This window comes from Trachypithecus francoisi, unplaced genomic scaffold, assembly GCF_009764315.1.
Source record: "Trachypithecus francoisi isolate TF-2019V2 unplaced genomic scaffold, Tfra_2.0 Lachesis_group17, whole genome shotgun sequence".
Taxonomy (NCBI): domain Eukaryota; kingdom Metazoa; phylum Chordata; class Mammalia; order Primates; family Cercopithecidae; genus Trachypithecus; species Trachypithecus francoisi.
In genome coordinates, this window is record NW_022681462.1 from 13,759,333 (window position 1) to 13,780,865 (window position 21,533).

General features: G+C 36.3%; 1 protein-coding gene across 6 annotated transcripts in view; it reads right to left on the bottom strand.

The window, feature by feature from the left end:
- WDPCP (WD repeat containing planar cell polarity effector) overlaps positions 1 to 21,533 on the bottom strand; it is a 493,313-nt gene that overhangs the window by 360,362 nt on the left and 111,418 nt on the right. For all 6 annotated transcript variants that reach the window (XR_004443968.1, XM_033239210.1, XM_033239211.1 and 3 more), the window contains exons 5-6: positions 20,732 to 20,802; positions 20,419 to 20,478 (exon numbers count right to left, since the gene is read on the bottom strand). Coding sequence is in view for 5 of the 6 variants with exons in the window: in XM_033239210.1 (XP_033095101.1) it covers positions 20,419 to 20,478; positions 20,732 to 20,802 (131 nt within the window). In the remaining variant the exon portion in view is untranslated. The remainder of the gene's footprint in view (positions 1 to 20,418; positions 20,479 to 20,731; positions 20,803 to 21,533) is intronic.

Consider the following 21,533-nt stretch of genomic DNA (forward strand, 5'->3'; position numbering starts at 1 on the left):
TGCAGTATACAAAAATCAGCATATAAAAATCAATAGTACACTGATCAGCATACAAGTAAAAATCAGTATACAACAATAATGAATTAGCTGAGAAAGAAATCAGGAAGACAATCTCATTTACAGTAACTACAAAAATTAAAATAGGAATAAATTTAACCAATTTAGTGAAAGATCTCTACCAAAAAAAACTGTAAAACATTGATGAAAGAAATTGAAGAGGACACAAACAAGTGAAAAGAAAATACCATGCTCATGGATTAAAAGAATTAACATAGTTAAAATGACCATACTATCCAAAGCAATCTAGAGATTGAATGTAATACCTATCAAAATACCAATGCCACTTTTCACAGACATAGAAAAAATAATCCTAAAATTTGTATGGAGCCAAAAAAGAATCCAAACAGCTGAAGCAATCCTGACCAAAAAGAACAAAACTGAAAGCATCACACTACCTGACTTCAAAACATATTACAAGGATATAGAAATCAAAACAGCATGATATTCGTATAAAAACAGACACACAGATCAATGAAACATACTAGAGACATAGAGATAAATCCACATATTTACAGCCAACTGATCTTCTCCAAAGCCCTCAAGAACATACACTGGGGAAAGAAAACCCTCTTCAATAAATGATAACCACTTATTCTTCTAGAAGAATGAAACTGGACCCCTATCTCTCACAATATACAGAAGTCAACTCAAGATGGATTAAACCCAAAAGTGTAAAACTACTAGAAGTAGTAGTAGTTCTAGGGAAAACTCTTCAGGACATTGGTTTAGGCAAAGATATTATGGCTAAGACCTCAAAAGCACAGAAAACAAAAACAAAAATAGACAAATGAGAGTATATTACATTTAAATGCTTCTGCACAGCAAAAGAAACAATCAACAGAGTGAAGAAACAACCTCTTACACGGGAAAAAATGTTTGCAAATTATTCATCCAATAGGGGACTAATACCTACCATATACAAGGAATTCAGACATCTCAACAGTAAAAAAAGAAAAAAAAAAATCTCATTTAAAAAAATGAGCAAAGTCCATGAACAGACATTTCTCAAAAGACACACATATAGCCAACAGGTATATGACTAAAACACTGTGATTTCATCTCACCCCAGTTAGAATGGCTATTATTTAAAAGAAAAAAAAAAATAACATGCTGGCAAGAAAGCAAAGGAAACTCTTACATACTGTTGGTTGGAATGTAAATTAGTACAACCACTATGGAAAATAGTATAGAGATTTATCAAAAACCTAAAGGAGGCCTGGCATGGTGGCTCACACCTGTAATCCCAGCACTTTGGGAGGCTGAGGAGGGCAGATCACTGGGGGTCAGGAGTTTGAGAACAGCTTGGCCAACATGGTGAAACACTGTGTCTACAAAAAGACAAAAAATTAGCCAGAAGTGGTGCCATGCACCTGTAGTCCCAGCTACTCAGGAGGCTGAGGCAAGAGAATGGCTCGAACTCGGGAGAGGGGGGTTCCAGTGAGGTGAGATTGCACCACTGTACTCCAGCCTGAGCAATAGAGCAAGATTCTGTTGCAAAAAAAAGAAGAAAAACAAAACAAAAGGAGATCTACCATACAATCCAGAAATCCTACTACTTGGTATCTATCCAAAGGAAAAGAAATATATTTATATCAAAGGGATATCTGCACTCACATGTTTATCATAGCACTATTCATAACAGCAAAGATATGGAATCAGTCAATCTAAATGCCTATCAACAGATCAATGAATAAAGAAAATGTGGTGTAAAAAACCAATGGAATATTATTCAGCCATAAAAAAGAATGAAATCATCCATTTTGTAGCAACATGAATGGAACTGGAGGTCAATATGTTAAAAAGATTTTTATTTCATTCCTAAATAACTACAATTACTTACTAACAAGTTGTATGTACTAACAGAAGACAGGCACCACAAAACTTGTCAAATTTTGAAATCAAATTAGACATCCTCACCCTAATGCCTGTTCTATGCTAATTATTGTGTAGTAGTTGCTTTTTATCACAGCAAGCCCTGAAAGCCCAGCTTCAAATAGCTATGACAACCTGAAAAGGAATGTAACATAAACTAACATTGAAACTCTGAACTATCTGGAGCTAATAGTTTGTATCTTCGACAGTAGTCTCTGTGTTTTCCTTGAGACTTTAAAAAATATCCTGCAGCATGCCTGTGAATTCACTGTAGTATCCAGGGTGCCTCGGTGCATAGTTTTGGAACTTTAGGTCTAGGTGGAAGACTTGGCATCAGATAAAACAAGGGACTGTTCTATTATGGGAGAATGATGAACACAAAACTAGAGCAATTTATATGCTTAGTGGGGCCTCACAATTCAACCTAGGATTCCACTAAGACCAATGGGACTACCAAAGGACAGGTACTTCTTCACTGTGGACAGCCACTGTGAACATTTTATATACAATACTATTTTATGAGTAGTTATAACTGCTTTTCATTTCACAGTCACTTGTTAAGTAGCTTATCTGCTAAGTTAATATTTTTATTTTAAAACAACACTTTATTAAAAAAACTAAGGGACATACATACAAGTAACAATTTAGCAAAAGTACCTAATGTGTTTTCTCTATTAGTTACATTGACATATATGTAACGTAATATTCTCAAATATCATGAATATAAATTTGCTGTGTTTTCCCACTTAACCTTAGATGCTTAGTTTATACATACACTTATATCACATTCTAACTTGTACATTTAATACAAAGTTATAAATTTAAAATAAGTCACTTTTTAAGTTTCTACAAAAGTGATAAAACCTGATTAAAAAATCAGTACCAGTATTTAAATATAATATATTTAAAGTCTTCTCATTAGCTAACTATGGAAGTACAACTTTACCCTCCCTTTAAAAACTAGATAAATATTTGGTATGTGTTTGTAAAAGACATGTGAAAAACAACAAGAGAGGAGTTAGATTATTCAGATTTTGAACTCATTTAGCTTGACAAATATGATTAACTATAACTGAATAAATATGAGAAAAAGTAATAGTCCTGAACTGGCTTCCTTTGTAGCAAAATACGTGGAAGCTTCCGAGACATTATTAGTCATGAATGCCAATAGTGGAACCAGGAAAGTAAGAGTTTCTTTAAAGAAATATTTTAAAATGAAAACAATTAATAAAAGCAAAGAAAGAACCATTTATGAAGAGAACAGGAAGGAAATGTTGGTTGATGATACAAAGATATATTATTAAAAAGAAGACCAAGAGTTTCTTTGTATCATAACCATGTTGCAAAATCGGGTAAATATTCTACTGTATTCTTAAGCATAAACAATGTATCAGTCAATTATCATAGGTCATTGAATTTTGGATTGAAGTAGTCAAGATACAATGTAAATTTCCTGTTTTTCTTGGGAAGGAATAAAATTTTTGCCCAAGGCCCAGCGGTGGCTCACACCCGTAATCCCAGCACTTTGGGAGGCAGAGGAGGACAGATCACCCGAGGTCAGGAGTTCGAGACCAGCCTGGCCAGCATGATGAAACCCTGTCTCTACTAAAAATACACAAATAAGTCGGGCGTGGTGGCACACACTGATAATCCCAGCTGCTCAGGAGACTGAGGCAGGAGAATAACTTGAACCTGGGAGGCAGAGGTTGCAGTGAGCTGAGATTGCACTCCATCCTGGGCAACAGAGGGAGACCCCATCTCAAACAAACAAACAAACAAACAAAAGAAAATACCAGGCATGGTGGCTCAGGCCTGTAATCCCAGCACTTTGGGAGGCCAAGGCAGGTGGATCATGAGGTCAGGAGTTCAAGACCACCCTGGCCAACATGGAGAAACCCCGTCTCTAGTAAAAATAAAAAATTAGATGTGGTGGTGCATGCCTGTAGTCCCAGCTACTCGGGAGGCTGAGGCAAGAGAACTGCTTGAACCCAGGAGACAGAGGTTGCATTGAGCAGAGATTGCGCCACTGCACTCCAGCCTGGGTGACAGAGCGAGAATCCATCTCCAAAAAAAAAAAAAAAATTTTGCCCAAGACAGACTAATTATCAAGGGTATGATATTAAACTCACTAGCTGAACATTTAAGATTCCTCGGGTACAATGTTGTGTGTATACACAAACATACACACATCCTTTATTTTAATGTAAATCTTCATGAGTATAATGGCTATGGCTGCGTACCACTCAGAACTCCTTCAAGAGGAACTGAGGCTGGCAGTATAGTTGACAGAGAGAAGCCACACTTTCCCTGGGTGGCTACCAGCCAACGACTGAGCATCACGGGGTACTAGGGACAGCCCAATCCTGTCCAACAGGGGATTCCTCTAATGAGTAACATTTGGCCTGGCTGAAACTTTCTCAGCACCATGCTTCAGCCTGCACCTCTTTCTATCCAACCCTCCTTCCTTCTCTCTCCTTTCACATGTTTCAGACTAGCATCATAGTCTAAAAGCTCTCCCCACCTACTCCTGCTCCCTTCTTCATCATCTTTCACATCTCCCCCACAAATCTCTCACATGGCTAGTACTATCTTGCCATCTGCTTCTTAGAAGACCTAAACTGACACTGAGCATGATTGAAAAGGATTTCAATTAAAGGAATGCATGTATAAACTGTTAAAATGTCAGAGAATACTTGGAATTAAAACAGCTGTTTACTGTCTTACCTCTACCCCACAGCCTGTCATCCCAGTCTCAAAGATAATCAGTTTCAATTCTCTTAGCAGCTTCTTCTGTTGCTACCTCACACTTCTAAATAACATGATACGTTAGTTAGAAATGCATTCTTGCATATGTAACACAAACCTGAAAACTCATTAGTTAACCAAATGGGGGTTGTTCTCACTTAGGAAGAAATATGAAGTTGAGTAGTCTAGGACTATAAAGCATCTCCACGATGTCATCAGATACCAGGCACCTACTTTCTATTCTCTTCCCCCTTAGCAGGTATGTTTTTCTTTCTTTCTGTCTCTCTCCTTCTTTCTTGCTAACAGCTCCAGCAATTAATGCTACCCTTTCTCTGCACTGATTTCCCCCTTTCCATTGGATTATTCCCATTAGCATACCAACATCTGTTATTTCTCTCATCTAAAAAAGAAAGAAAAAATTAAAACCTCTTTTGACTCCATTTCTCTGTCAAGCTCCTACCCTATTTCTCCATTTTCCTTTACAACATTAACCCTTTGTTATAAGCCCCTAATTTCTCTCCTCCCATTTTCTCTTAAATATAACAAAAAAAAAAAATCCCCATTAAAAAGTCGGCAAAGGACATGAGCTGACACTTTTCAAAAAAAAAAAAAAAAAAAAGATATACATGCAGCCAACAACCATATGAGAAAAAGCTCAGTATCACTGAGCTCTAGAGAAATGCAAATCAAAACCACAATGAGATATCATCCCACACCAGTCAGAATGGCGATTACTAAAAAGTCAAAACGTAACAGATGCTGGTGAGGTTGCAGAGAAAAGGAATGCTTATACACTGTTGGTGGGAGTATAAATTAGTTCAACCACTGGGAAATCAGCATGGAGATTCCTCAAAGTCCTAAAGACAGAAATACCATTTGACCCAGCAATCCCATTACTGGGATATACCCAAAGGAATATAAATAGTTCCATCATAAAGACACATGCATGCATATATTCATTGCAGCACTATTCATAATAGCAAAGACATGGAATCAACCTAGATGCCCATCAGTGGGAGACCGGATAAAGAAAAAATGGTACATACACATCATGGAATACTATGCAGCCATAAAAAGTAATAAGACCATGTTCTTTCCAGGAACATGGATGGTGCTGGAGGCCATTATCCTTAGCAAACCAATGCAGGAACAGAAAACCAAATACCACATGTTCTCACTTGTAAGTGGGAGCTAAATGATGAGAACACATGGACACAAAGAGGGGAACAATAGACACTGGGGCCTACCTGAGGATGGAGTGTGAGACGTGGGAGAGGAGCAAAAGAAATCACTACTGGGTACTCAGCTTAGTACCAGGATGACAAAATAATCTGTACAACAAACCCCCATGACACATGTTTACCTATATAACAAATCTGCACATGTACTCTTAAACCTAAAATTAAAGTTTTTTAAAAAATACTTTCCAATCAGGCATCTACCATCACCTTCCATTGAAACTGCTTTTATCCAGATCATGAATGACCTGTATGCTCCTCCCATGCAGTGGCCAATGACCAGCATCTTGTTACAGGTATCTTGGCATTCTAGTAACACTCCACTTTATTCTTGAAACTTGGTTTCCAGGACACCACACTCCCTTCATTGTGCTCTACTTCTCTAGCTACTCCATTCTGTCTCCTTTCTTCATCTTCCCTTTTCTCCATCTCTCCAATCTTAAAATGTTGGTAGAATCCAGGGCTCAGCTCTTCAGTCTCCTCTGTTTCTCTGTCTACACCCACTCCTTTGGTGATCTTCACCAGTCTTTTGGCTTTTAATGCTATCTGTGTTGCTGCCACTCAAATTTATACATCTGGGCCAAATCTTTCCCTGAACTACAAATTCCAATAATCAACAATCTATTTTACTTCTCCAATTGGCTATCTAATGGGCATTTCAAACATATCATGTCCAAAATTGGATATGTCCCTCAAAAATATCTCTTCCCAATCTTCCCCACATCAGTAAATGACAACTCCATTCTTCCAGTTCCTCAGAAATTTCCTCTATACTCCACATTTGACTCATCGGCAAATTCTGATGCCTCAACACTCAAAATATAGTCAGAATCTGGCCATTTCTCACCACTCCACTGCTATCATCCAGTCAAAGCCACCATCACACCTTACCTTGGACTATGGCAACAGTCTTCTAAGTCATCTCCCTGCTTTCTCACTCTCTTCAATCTATTCCCATCAATAGCTACAGTGATCCAATTAAAAAATAAATTGAATCATACTTCTCCACTCGAAGGTCTTCAAGAGCTTCTCTTCTCATTTACAGTAAAAGCCAAGCCCTCTGGATGGCCTAGAAGACATATAACTAGTGTCATATTTCCTTTCTGACCTCAGTTCCTACTACTCTTCTTGCTCATTTCACCCCACTCATATCAACTCCATGTTCTTCAAACATGCCAGGTATACATACTCCCATCGCAGGGCCTTTGTACCTGTTGTTCCCTGTACCTGGAACGCTCTTCCCCAGTATCTTCCATGGCTTACTCCCTCACTTCCTTCATATCTTAATCTCAATTTGGGGATACTTCATTAAGGCCTTTCCTGGCCACCAAATATGAGGCCCATCCTGCCCTACCATCCCCCATCACGCTTTCTTTCTTGCTTTTATTTTTCTCTAGCAGTTTCACTCTCTTACATACTATTTATTTCCCTTATTCATCTTTTCTTGACTCTCTCCTCTTTTAGAACATAAGCTACATGAGAACAGGGATATTGGTCACTTTTGTCCCTTCTGTTCACTGCTATCCCCAGCACCTAGAATACTATCTGGCATATTGTTGGTACTAAAAAAACACGCATTAGCAAAGCAAGAAGTGCTTTCATATCAAATTTCATAAAATTTTCTTTTATTATTTCTTTGATTCTTCCCTTCTGTTTTCTATTATTAGTTAGATATTAAATCTTCTGGCCTAATACTCTAATTTCTTTTTTTATCTCCTATCACCTTTGTCATTCTGTTCCACATTATAGGGATATTTCAACTTTATCTTTCAAATTTATTAATTTTTCTATTTATGCTGTCATGTTCTTAACTTGGCAAGAATTCCTTTCCCTTTTTCCTGATTATTACTTTTTTTTTTTTTTTTTTTTGAGAGGTAGTCTCGCTCTGTCTCCCAGGCTGGAGTACAGTGGTGGGATCTTGGCTTACTACAACCTTCGCCTCCTGGATTCAAGCAATTCTCCTACCTCAGCCTCCCAAATAGCTGGGATTACAGGTGCGTGCCACCACACCTGGCTGATTTTTGCATTTTCAGTAGAGACAGGGTTTTGCCATGTTGGCCAGACTGGTCTGGAACTCCTGACCTCAGGTGATCCAACCGCCTCGGCCCCTCAAAGTGCTAGGATTACAGGCATGAGCCGCTGTGCCAGGCCAATTATTCCTTGTTAAAAACAGCATACCATTCTTCTTTATAGGATGCAACATCTTCTCTTATTTTTTTGTGGATATGCATTTTAATTCTCTGAATTTAGTTCCGTTTACGGCACTGTCCCTGATTCTATTTTCTGAAGCCTTAGACTTATAGATCTGAGATTACAGATGGAGAATTTCCACAAAAGTATGGTGATCTCTGGCTCTCTGGTTATATTTAAAAGTGGTTAGGAAGTTGGTTTACGTGGGTAGGCTTGTTAACTTGGGCCTCACTGTAAGGAGGTTAGTTGGCACAGCTACCTTTTCAGAGAGAACTGCCACGTACCACTATGTCTACGTTTTACTCTGGGAAGCATAATCTATTTTTCCAGAGGAGGATCCTCTAAGCAAGTAACATGGAGACATAAGCCCAGCTTCTGGAGCAGGAAAGGAGGTGGGAAAAACCTCACTATTCTGGTACAGAATCAATTAATCACCTTATTTTCAGTCTAGCCACCTCATGTTTACTTTTGAATGTGCTTAGTGTTTTCAAGTCCAGAAACCATGTGGGTTGGTGTCTCCCAAAAATTATTCCATCTCATTTTCTCTTTATACAAACTTTCAACATATCCCCTTATTTTAAGTTCTACCTCCTAATGCACCTGGTCATCCCAGTATTTGTGCCTTTCTGGGGTTCTATAGTACAAAGCTTTTACTCCCCATTGGTGTCTTTTGCTGCAACCACTGATATTTCAGGAAAGCCTGTGGTCTGCAAAGTCAGGTACCACATAGCCATCTGGTTTGCAACTTCCAAATACTGATATCTCCTATTTTCACAGCCTTTTTATTCTCTTTGTCCTCATGACTTTATATCTTTTTTCCCATTCCATTACTATAATTTAGTGAAGTTATAAGAGGATGTGAGAATAATCATATAGCTTTAATTACCCACGTTTAATGGGAAGACCTATGTGTGTTCCATATCTCACTGTGATTGAGGGTATTTTTATTTGAATATTTTTTCTATAATTATGTTTGCTGAAAAACAGTATGATATACAGTCACTAAGGGCATGAACTTTGAAGCCACCTTGTTTAAGTTTGAATCCTGGTATGACTTACTAGTTGTGTAATTAATCTGTATTTCTGTTTTCTCATCTATTAAATGGAGATATAATAACTATCTCATAGGGCTGTGAGGAGTACAATGAGTTAATATTTGTTCTATGAGAAATGAAAACGAGTTAATATTTATAAAATACTTAAAGATTGCCTGGCACATGGAAAATGCTATATAAATTTTAAATAAAAAATGTATATTCAGGTAATATAGAACTTAAATAAATACATACAGAATTGAAGAATATCCAATCACAAGATATCAGAGGTAACTAGAATTCCAGTGCATTTTTGAATAATTTCACACACATAAATACATATCCATGGCAAATTAGAAAATGTATGTTACATAAATGGAATCACAGTATACATAAAAGGTTCTGCACTAATTGGCAGACATAAGATAGTTCTCAATTGTAAACATTTACTTTAATTGGACATTTATGTGAATGTTTCTCTAGTATACATATCTAACAATAGAATTGCCCTCCAATTGGCAATTGTACACTCTAACCAGTGATTTATGAAAATACTCATTTTCCTATAAACTTACCACTAATATCTGAGGCTGTTAAATATTTGCTTATCTGTTGAGTGGAAAAAATAGTATCTCACTGCTATTTTAATTTGCACATTTTAATGCTTGGTAGGAAAAGCTCTTTAAAACCATCTGTATCTGAGAGGGATGGGGGAACTGGGTGGAGGAAGAATAATAAGCAGATCAACAATATTGGTAATAATCTAATTCATTAGTTCAGTGTTGGGTTCATGTGTTTATTTTATGACACATGAAAAAGAATATATGTAATGTAGAAATGTAAGTTCAAATACTATGTATTAAAATAATTAGGCCATATGTACATTATATGTATATCAAGTATATAATCTTTTAAGCAAATACTTGTAAGTAAATGTCTGCACAGTAAAAGGATAAATATCAAATGGTGAATAGTGGGTAATACTGAGTGGCTGAATTAGATGATTTATGTCCCTTTGGGCTTTTCTGTGTTTTCAAAATTTTCTGCCTTAAGCATGTCTGTTATTTTTGTAATTTTAAAGAAAACCAGTAAATACTTTTTTTTTTTAAGTGGGAAAATATAAAGTGCTAAGCTGCCACATACTGGCTAAGTTCAGTAGCCCCAAGACAGTATTATTTATTTGTTTATCATAATAGTGAACCTAGCCCAACCCTGCAACAAAACAGTTTTAGAGTACGTCAAAAGAGGAAATCAAATACACATCTGTGGAGCAATCTTTTCAGACTACCTTTCTAGCCCTTAATTTGTACTTATTGAAAGACAGTTTTTCTTTGATGGTACATTTCCCCTGACTAGGAGAGTTGTCCTTTCCCTTTCTACTTGCCTGAAGTATGTCCTTCCTTCAAAGTCCAGCTATGTCCAGTCTCCTTTATGAAATCTTAATCAACTACTTTAATCAGCAACAATCTCTGAACTTAAGATACTGTACTTTAGATATTAAACTTTAGATACTGTATCAACAAATATAACATTTAATATCTAATTATCCTTTAATATTTTATACATTAGTTTCATTTCCCAAATATATTTCAAATTTCCATCTAATATTTTCACTAGTCCCTAACATAAAGATGGGTTTCTTGTTGAGCCTCAACAAATGCCTGTTGATAGACAGCTTAATAATAACAACATTGAGACTTGTAAGTAGTTAAATATTAAAACAGGAATCAAAATATAAGTTAAGCCTTTTTTCAAGCCCTCTGACTTCTAAACCCTCTAATTTTTAGGGAAATAAACTTCTCCACAGTTCCTCATTACTCTAATTGCTCTTTCTGTTTCTTCTGTTGGCTTAATTTTCCTCTCTTGTTCTCCAAATGAGAAGATCCTTGGCTCTAGCTCTTCTCCCAAGATATTCACCTCCTCCTTCTTGAGGGCACCCTCTTAGATGATTTTAATATCACCTCCTCTTAGGTGATTTGGGAGGTTGTCTCCTCCCAAATTTTCAACTCCAACCTTTCACTCCAGTTCAATACTTCCAATAATACCATCATTTGATTATCTCTGGTCACTTCACATGTAACAGAGTCAAAACTAGCTTTTTTACCTGTCATTCTAAATGTTTCTGGCTTTCAAAACCCTCTGCACCTTAACGTCACTGTACTTATCATTTGAAATGATTTCAGGGCCTCTGGTTCTCATGTGTTACCCTACATCCCACTGCCAGTCTAATCCTTCTATAAGTCTAAATCCTTCTATAAGTCTAATCCTTCTATAAGTCCTTCTATAAGTGAAAGTATTTATACTGTTACAGGACAATGTGTCAATTCCTTAATATAACATTCAAAGTCCCCGACAAGGAAGTTCCAAGGTGCCTTTCTAGCTCTTTCATTCTTCAATATGAACCACGTATTTCTAAATGGGCTCACCTCCTCACTACTATGTACACACCCTATTTAAGTCTCAGTTAATATAATTCCCTTTTTCTGGAATACTTTTCCTTTTGGCTTAACCAACTTTTACACAGCTTTTCAGGTCTAAATTCTCCACAACTTTTTTCTTATTTTATGCTATACTTTCTCTAAACTTCTATCGTCTTTTTACTCAGTGTCATACAATTTAGCACTCATTAGTGTCCTAGTGATTTCATGTGTCTATTTTCCTTGACTAGGTTATGCTGTGGACCCAGCCCATGACTTACATTTCTTTAGTGACTCCCACAGTTCTTCCCACAATGCTTGAAATCAATAAATACTGTGTGATGAGTTCTGTATAAATAATATGCTACTATTAATAGTTATAACTTGAAAACATGGTTTGTCTATTATTATTTTATGAGAAAAGTAAATTGAGTTTCGCATAATTTGACAAAAAGAAAAATCAAGTTCTACAATTAAGGGAGTTGTGATCAAATGAGTTTCATAAGGTCACAATTTATCTGTGATAAGCTTGGAAAATAATTCATACTTTTACATAGCCTGTCAAATAATTTACCACAGGCATTTAAAAAGGAAACAATCTTTTGTTGGCCTTTTAAGATTGTGCCTGAAAATGCAGAATTGTTATGGATGGAAACCATGGTACAGCTGATTATGTTATATACTTTTATAGCTAAATTTACATGCACAATTCAAATAATTTAATCCAAAATGAGCATATATGAAGTTACATCTACAGTTAATAATACTGTTTTAAACTAATTGCATAATAATCTACAAACATGAATGTGACTTAAACCATAATACTTTATTAAATTCAAAAATTCCACCAGACTGATGAACAATTTAATAGTATATTACTGTTAAAACTATTATTCTCTAGGAACAGATTTATAATGGTTTAAGAAATTCAAAGCAGAAAATTATTAAACACTTTTAGTGAAATGATTTTAGGAGACCAAAAAAATAAAAGTGAGAAATACATTGAATAGCTGGTAAAACTAAAACTGTATATCTCATACCTTTTAATTTATCCCAAACTAGAGATAGGCATTGTCTGAAAAAAACTTTAAAAGACAATCTTTATCCTAAACATATGTATAGATTAAGTCTTGATTTGAAAATCATTCTGGGAGGTAGAAGGAAAATGGTGGATAGGAGGCAGGACTAAACTAAAGCTCCCACTCAGACAGACAGAGCAGCACGTGGGGACACACATCATGAACTTTTGCTCCAAGAACTACCACAGGAACTTAACAGAAAAGCCAAAAGAATCCACAGACCCTCTGAATGAAGCAGATTGCTCCTGCAGGCCCTGGGAAACAGCCCCAAAACTGTGAGTGCCCAAAGTGTGAAAGTGGGAAAGGGGGATCATCCACCCCTGAACACACACCCTCAATGGGGAACCTGAATGTCCAGATCACAGGAGAAGGACCTCACCTTACCTGGAGCTGAGAAAATTTTAGAGAGCCAGGTGAAACACAAGGGTAGAAGAAGCAGTGGGAAGAGAACTATGGGCTCTCAGTCCCCATGGAAGCCATTTCTGACTTTTGTCTTGCAGAGGTCCTTGGGAAGGGTTCCCTGGGAAAAGACAACAGGGAGAAAGAAACTTCCAGCTCAACTTTGTAACAATTTCAACCGAATCTGAATGTGAAGTTTGCTGGACAGAACTCAAGGGAAGGGGTGAATTGGGAGTGCAGACACAGCACAGAAGAGACAAAGAGTGACATTATATAATGATAAAATGACTTGTCCAAGAGGAAAATATCACAATCCTAAACATATATGCACCTAACACTGGAGCTCCCAAATTTATAAAACAACTACTATTAGACGTAAGAAATGAGATAGACAGCAACAGAGTAATAGCAGGGGACTTCAATACTCCACTGACAGCACTAGACAGGTCATCAAGACCAAGTCAACAAAGAAACAATGGATTTAAGCTACACCCTAGAAAAAATGGATTTAACAGATATTTACAAAACATTCCATCCAACAACTGCAGTATATACATTCTATTCATCAGCATATGGAACTTTCTCCAAGACAGACCATAGGATAGTCCACAAAACATGTCTCAGTAAATTTAAGAAAACTGAAATTATATCAAGTACTCTCTCAGACCACAGTAGAATAAAACTCCAAAAGGAACCCTCAGAACCACGCAAATACATGGAAATTAAATAACCTGCTCCTGAATGATTGTTGGGTCAACAATGAAATCAAGATGGAAATGTAAAAATTATTTGAACTGAACCATAATAGTGACACAGCCTATCAAAACCTCTGGGATACAGCAAAGATGGTGCTAAGAGGAAAGTTCACAGCCTTAAATGCATACATCAAAATGTCTGAAAGAGCACAGACAGTCTAAGGTCACACCTCAAGGAACTAGAGAAACAAGAACAAACCAAACCCAAACCCAGCAGAAGAAAAGAAATAACAAAGATCAGAGCAGAACTAAATGAAATTGAAACAAACCACAACAACAAAAACACACAAGATAAATGAAACAAAAAGCCAGTTCTTTGAAAAGTTAAATAAAATTGACAGACCGTTAGCAAGATTAACCAAGAAGAGAGATGATCAAAATAAGTTCAAAATGGGAGATATTACAACCAATACCACAGAAATAACAAAAAAAAAAAAAAATCATTCAAGCTACTGTGAACACCTTTATGCCCATAAACTAGAAAACCTAGAAGAGATGGATAAATTCCTGGAAATACACAACCTTCCTAGATAAAACCAGGAAGAAACAGAAACTCTGAACAGACCAGTAACAGGCAGCAAGATTGAAATGATAATATAAAAAGTTGCCAACAAAAAAAGTCCAGGACCAGACAAACTCACAGCTGAATTCTATCAGATATTCAAAGAGAATTGGTACCAATCCTATTGACACTATTTCACAAGATAAAGAGGAAATCCTCCCTAAATCATTCTATGAAGCCAGTATCACCCTAATACCAAAACCAGGTAAGGACATAACAAAAAAAAGAAAACTACCGACCAATATCCCTGATGAATATAGATGCAAAAATGTTTAACAAAATACTAGCTAACTGAATCCAACAACATATAACAAGATAATCCACCATGATCAAGTGGGTTTCATACCAGGCATGCAGGAATAATTTAACATTCTAAATTCAATAAATGTGATACACCGCATAAACAGAATTAAAAACAAAAATCACATGATCATCTCAATAGATGCAGAAAAAGCATTTGACAAAACCCTCAGCAAAATTGGCATAGAAGGAACACACCTTAATGTAATAAAAGCCATCTATGACAAACCCACAGCCAACATAATACTGAATGGGGAAAGGTTGAAAGCATTTCCCCTAAGAAGTGGAACAAGACAAGGATGCTGACCCTCAACACTTTTATTGAACATAGTACTGGAAGTCCCAGTCAGAACTGGAACAAGACAAGGATGCTGACTCTCAACACTTCTATTCAACATAGTACTGGAAGTCCCAGTCAGAGCAATCAGACAAGAGCAATATATCAAGGGCATCCAAATGGGTAAAGAGGAAGTCAAGGTGTCACTGTTTGCTGACAATACAATCGTTTACCTTGAAAACCCTAAAGACTCCTCCAAAAAGCTCCTAGAACTGATAAACTAATTCAGCAAAGCTTCAGGATACAAAATTAATGTACACAAATCAGTAGCCCTGCCATTATCAGTAGCCTAACAGCTACCAAGCTGAGAATAAAATCAAGAACTCAACCCCTTTTACAATAGCTGCAAAAGAAAAAAAAAAATACTTAGAAATATACCTAACCAAGGAGGTGACAGATCTCTACAAGGAAAACTACAAAACACTGCTTAAAGAAATCAAAGATCACACAAACAAATGGAAACACATCCTATGCTTATGGATGAGTAGAATCAATATTGTGAAAATGGCCACACTGCCAAAAGCAGTCTACAAATTCAATGTAATTCCCATCAAATACCATCATCATTCTTCATAGAACTAGAAAAAACAATCCTAAAATTCATATGGAACCAAAAAAGAGCTCACATAGCCAAAGCAAGACTAAGCAAAAAGAACAAATCTGGGGGCATCACATTTCCCAACTTCAAATTATAGTACAAGGCCATAGTTACCAAAACAGCATAGTGCTGGTATAAAAATAGGCACATAGGCCAATGGAACAGAATAGAGAGCCTAGAAATAAACCCAAATACTTACAGCCCACCGATCTCTGACAAAGCAAACAAAAACATACAGTGGAGAAAGGACACCCTATTCAACAAATGGTGCTGGGATAATTGGCAAGCCACATGTAGAATGAAACTGGATCCTCATATCTCACCTTATACAAAAATCAACTTAAGATGGATTAAGGACTTATACCTAAGATCTGAAACTATAAAAATTCTAGAAGACAACATTGGAAAAATCCCTCTAGACACTGGCTTAGGCAAGGATTTCATGACTAAGAACCCAAAAGCAAATGCAATAAAAACAGATAAATACCTGGGACCTAATTAAACTAAAGAGCGTTTGCACAGCAAAAGGAACAGTCAGCAGAGTAAACAGACAACCCACAGAGTGAGAGAAAATCTTCACAATCTATACATGTGACAAAGGACTAATATCCAGAATCAACAATGAACTCAAACAAATCAGTAAGAAAAAAACAAACAATCCCATAAAAAAAGTGGGCTAAGGACATGAAGGGACAATTTTCAAAAGAAGATATACAAATGGCCAACAAACATGAAAAAATGCTCAACCTCACTAATGATCAGGGAAATGCAAATCAAAACCACAATGTGATACCACCTTACTCCTGCAAGAATGGCCATAATCAAAAAATTTAAAAAATAATAGATTTGGCCAGGGATGTGGTGAAAAGGCAACACTTTTACACTGCTGGTGAGAATGTAAACTAGTATAACTACTATGGAAAGCAGTGTGGAGATTCCTTAAAGAACTAAAAGTAGAACTACCATTTGATCCAGCAATCCCACTACTGGGTATCTACCCAGATGAAAAGAAGTCATTATACGAAAAAAAATACTTGCTCATGCATGTTTGCAGCAGCACAGTTCGCAATTGCAAAAATATGGAACCAGCCCAAATGCCCATCAATCAACAAGTGAATAAAGAAACTGTGGTAAATATATACCATAGAACACTACTCAGCCATAAAAAAGGAATGAAATAATGGCATTCACAGCAATTTGGATGAATTGCAGACCATTATTCTAAGTGAAGTAACTCAGGAATGGAAAACCAGACACTGTATGTTCTCACTCATAAGTGGGAGTTTGCTGTGAGGATGCAAAGGCATAAGAATGATACAATGGACTTTGGGGACTCAGAGGAAAGGGTGGGAGGTGGGTGAGGGATAAAAGACTACAAATAGGATACAGTGAATACTGCTCGGGTGATGAGTGCACCAAAATCTCAGAAATCACCACTAAAGAACTTATTCATGTAACCAACCACCACCTGTTCCCCCAAAAACCTATGGAAATAAAAAAACAAAAATAAAATTAAAAAATAAAAACAGGAGAAAAAATAAGTAAAGATCTTGAAAAATAAAATAAACTACTATCCTCCAAAGTAAGAAAGAAAATTATTCTGAATTTATAGGTGGGGGGAATTAGTTTCTAAATGGTACAATGTGCAGATCATTGGACTGACAACATCAACTAAGCTTCAGTAAATGATGAAAACCTACAAATCCTCATTGTTTGACACATAGAAAGATCCAACCTCAGATTGCATCCTCTGAAATCTTACGTTGCTGTGGTTGCCTGGCTCATTTTTAAACAACTGCACTTTCTAAAGCAGTAAGGGATGACAACTAAAATAAATTCGCAAATCCTAAATTTACCATTTCTTGGGAGGAAATAATATACATTAGCAGAAGAGTAGCCAAATTAAAAGACTGAGAGTCCAAATGTGTTAGCATGAAGATGTTGATGAACTTTTTCACTCCTTTTCTAAGAGTTATAGAGCATTATGTTGCGGTCAGCTGACACGTTATCTCTGGAACCACCATACTGGATATGTGCACAAAAGGAGGTCCCTTGGGGAGCCTGTTGAAGTGGTTTACTTACTTTATAACTAAGAAAAATTTAACAAAAAATTAACTGAAAGGGCTAAGGGGGTCATTTCCTTATGCTAATAATGTAGCTTGAACATCAACATTTTAATTTATTGTTATAACAGAGATCTTTTGAAATAGAACACACACAGATTTTTAGAAGAACTAGCTAACAGTCTTAACTAGAAACTGAAGAAGTAGAGGGATAATGTTAGGTGGTCTCTCAAAGACTTTAAATATGTGAAGACTAACCTAGACCTGTGGGCAGTGTGGAGGTGAAGTTATCTTGTGAAAATATATCACATCAAGAATGTGCTGAGAGTATAAGGTCTATTTTAGAAATATCTTTATAATCATAGAAATGAAGCACAGAATATAATAGAACAACCAAAAAAGATAAGTCCTGTTAGAAATGTTAAAAGCAGACTCGGGCCGGGCGCAGTGGCTCACGCCTGTAATCCCAGCCCTTTGGGAGGCCAAAGTGGGCAGATCACGAGGTCAGGAGTTCGAGACCAGCCTGACCAACAAGGTGAAACTCCGTCTCTACTGAAAATACAAAAATTAGCCAGGTGTGGTGACGTGCACTTGTGATCCCAGCTCCTTGGGAGGCTGAGGCACGAGAATTGCTTCAACCCAGGAGGCGGAGGTTGCAGTGAGCAGAGATCGCGCCATTGCACTCCAGCCTGGGTGACAGAGCAAGACTCCATCTCAAAAAAAAAAAAAAAAGCAGACTCATTAGTACACCAGCCTAATTAACCAATTAGATTACTGTAAATTACAAAAGTAATTTTACATATATTTTATCATGAAAACTCCCTTTCTGAGTTGAATTAATATAATAGTGAGGGACATTCTTCTCCAGACATCCCTTCATCAGACACACACACACAAAATTACTATTAAATTAGGCCAGGTGCGGTGGCTCAAGCCTGTAATCCCAGCACTTTGGGAGGCCGAGACGGGCGGATCACGAGGTCAGGAGATCAAGACCATCCTGGCTAACATGGTGAAACCCCGTCTCTACTAAAAAAATACAAAAATCTAGCCGGGCGAGGTGGCGGGCGAGTAGTCCCAGCTACTTGGGAGGCTGAGGCAGGAGAATGGCGGGAACCCGGGAGGCGGAGCTTGCAGTGAGCTGAGATCCGGCCACTGCACTCCAGCCTGGGTGACAGAGCGAGACTCTGTCTCAAAAAAAAAAAAAAAAAAAAAATTACTATTAAAATGATTAAACCCTATCTAAAAAGGATTGTCTATTGGGATGCTCCACTGCATATTTTAAGATGCCCAGCATGTTGCAATTTACCCTGTGTGATGGGTAAGGGTGGAGGCCACGAGACATGCCTCTTACTATAGGTGGCAGGCTTGCCCTCCAGTCAAATAATTCTGAGCCTGTTTTTAACGTGAGTAATGGCATTGAAAACTACAAGTTTGAGTTGTAGTAAGTCTGAAACTTTCTGGAGCGTATTTTGCATTCAAGTTTTAAAATCTGATTGAAATGTACTATTATGCAAATAAGCTAATTTTGTAAAATTCCATCCTTTTTAATAGTATCCTAAGGCAAATTTAAGAAGTACTATGATTCTAAAAATGCTAATTCACCCTTGTAAAAGATCTCTGAAAAATAAAAATTTATGCCAGTTGAGAAGGTAACTAGTTGCATCCATGAGTAAAGGTAGACTAGTTTAGACAAAAAACGAGGAAAAACTAGAATCCACAAAAATGATAGTATATATTCAAGTAGTAGATTAAGATCTGTTTATAATTGCTACAAATTTGATGTTGTAGCTTTATGAATAGAACTATGGGCCTAAACTACAAACAAGAATGATTACACAAAATAAATCACATTGTAAAAAATAATTTAAATTAATATAGGAATATTTGATTCAATATATCAGTTACAATTATTATTAGAGCTAATGCAACTTCAATTCCACAGATGACTAATAATTATTCTTTTTATCACAAGTATATTAAATTTTTCTAGACATATAGTACTTTTCAAGCCTATCAGAAAAGCTAAAGCATTTGTCATTATCTTGTAATCAGTGTACACCAATTATTATGTTCTGAATCTGCCCATTCAATACTTAGATCATTTGTCCAGGCCTTAACACTACTGTCCAATAGAACTGTCTGAGATGGAAATGTTCTGTATCTGTACTGTCCAATATGGTAACATGTGGCTATTGAACACTTAAATGTGGGTAGTGCAACTGAAGAACTGATTTTTTTATTTTATTTAATTATTCAGTCACATATGACTAGTGGCTACCATAGTAAACAGCACAGCTTAGAGGGTTCAAAAAGTAGGACCAAATGTCTTGTTATCATAGGTCTAACTGTGTGTAGTTGGGTTGCTGATTTGCATAAGCAATGATATTCACAAATGCTTACAAGAATAGTATGCCAAAAAGTCTTTTGCCCTGTGGTTTCATCTTCACTCAAAAATATATTAAATCTATGCCAGCAAACATCTACTACAACATTCAGACAACTTCAAACAAAAAAATACAATATGAAAAGTTTTTTATTAGTGTTTGTATGTCAGTACAACTATACTGATTAATACTGATTAATGGGCCTGGTGGCCTGTGTCAATCTGTCTAATGTTAGCTCTAGAACAAGTAGAACTCAAACTATGAAATAACCACTGCTAAAAAAGTTTTTGTCCATTACCTAACATAACACAAGAATACCAATTACTACATAGTTTTCAGCTCCATTGGTTAAACACTGCAAAGGCTTGTCAAACCATTTTACCTGACAGACATATTTGTTCTTCCATTTGCTCAGCACACAGTGACTGTTTTGCATCAGCTCCTGAAGTACAACAGAAAAAGAGAGAGCATAGTTGGCTATACACATTGTCATTATCAGTTAAAGTGCCTCCGATTTGCAAGCAAAAAAAGATCAACATGCCACACAAAGATGCAACTGTTTTGGAACTCATCACTGGACAAAAGCAAAGCTATCATCACCATGAGAGTTGATCCTTTATGAAAATTAAAGCTGTTGAAAGATGTTTTAAAAACAGATTTGTTTGTTGCCATTTTTGAAACTTTTTGAAAGATACCTCCAACTCTTTGAGTGAGTCTCGGAGTTTTTCTGGGCGTCTGTTTTTGAGCGTCCAAGGATAATCTCGTGCTGGCAAATAAAACATGTACTACAGTTAGTTAAACAAGATTTAAAAAGGAAATTCTGCTTAGCAGTGTGCCTTAGGAAGATTAAAATAAAACACCTCTATAATTGAGAGGAAGTGGGCTTCATTTCCATCATCAAATGACAAGCCTTTTGAAAGGCTTTGTCATAGGAACAGGATTTTTACCACAAAACAATCTCCCTAATCATAATTTTACGATGACAACCAACAAGGCTTGGAGAATCCCAGGGAAAGTTTGCTAGGCTTGTGAATCAAGTAATTCATGGTAAATGATGTACTCTTTACTAACTTTTTCATGTAAATAATTAAATGTTGAATCCAAAAGAAATTCTAAATTCTACAAGTAACCTACTCAGACCTAAAAACAAACAAAAAAAAATTATCATGAGTAAATGAATATGAGCAAAGAAATAAAATAAAATGAAAAGAAATAAAAAATAAAACTGTACATAAAAATATATGAAGTTAGGCATTAAAGCTTCACCTTTTAAAACTATGGAAAAATCTGAGGGAAATCCAAGTTTTAACAAATTAGGCCCTAATAGTGCTCTTTTTAATTTAAAACAGTTCTCTTTAAAGTATACACCACAATCGAATAATGATAAGCCTTTGTTTTGCTTTAAATAAATTTAATTGAAAGATAAAATTATTTAGTAGTCATCATGTTAGCCTAACATAAATTAAAAATAGTTCTGTTTAAAATAATTTAAAAATG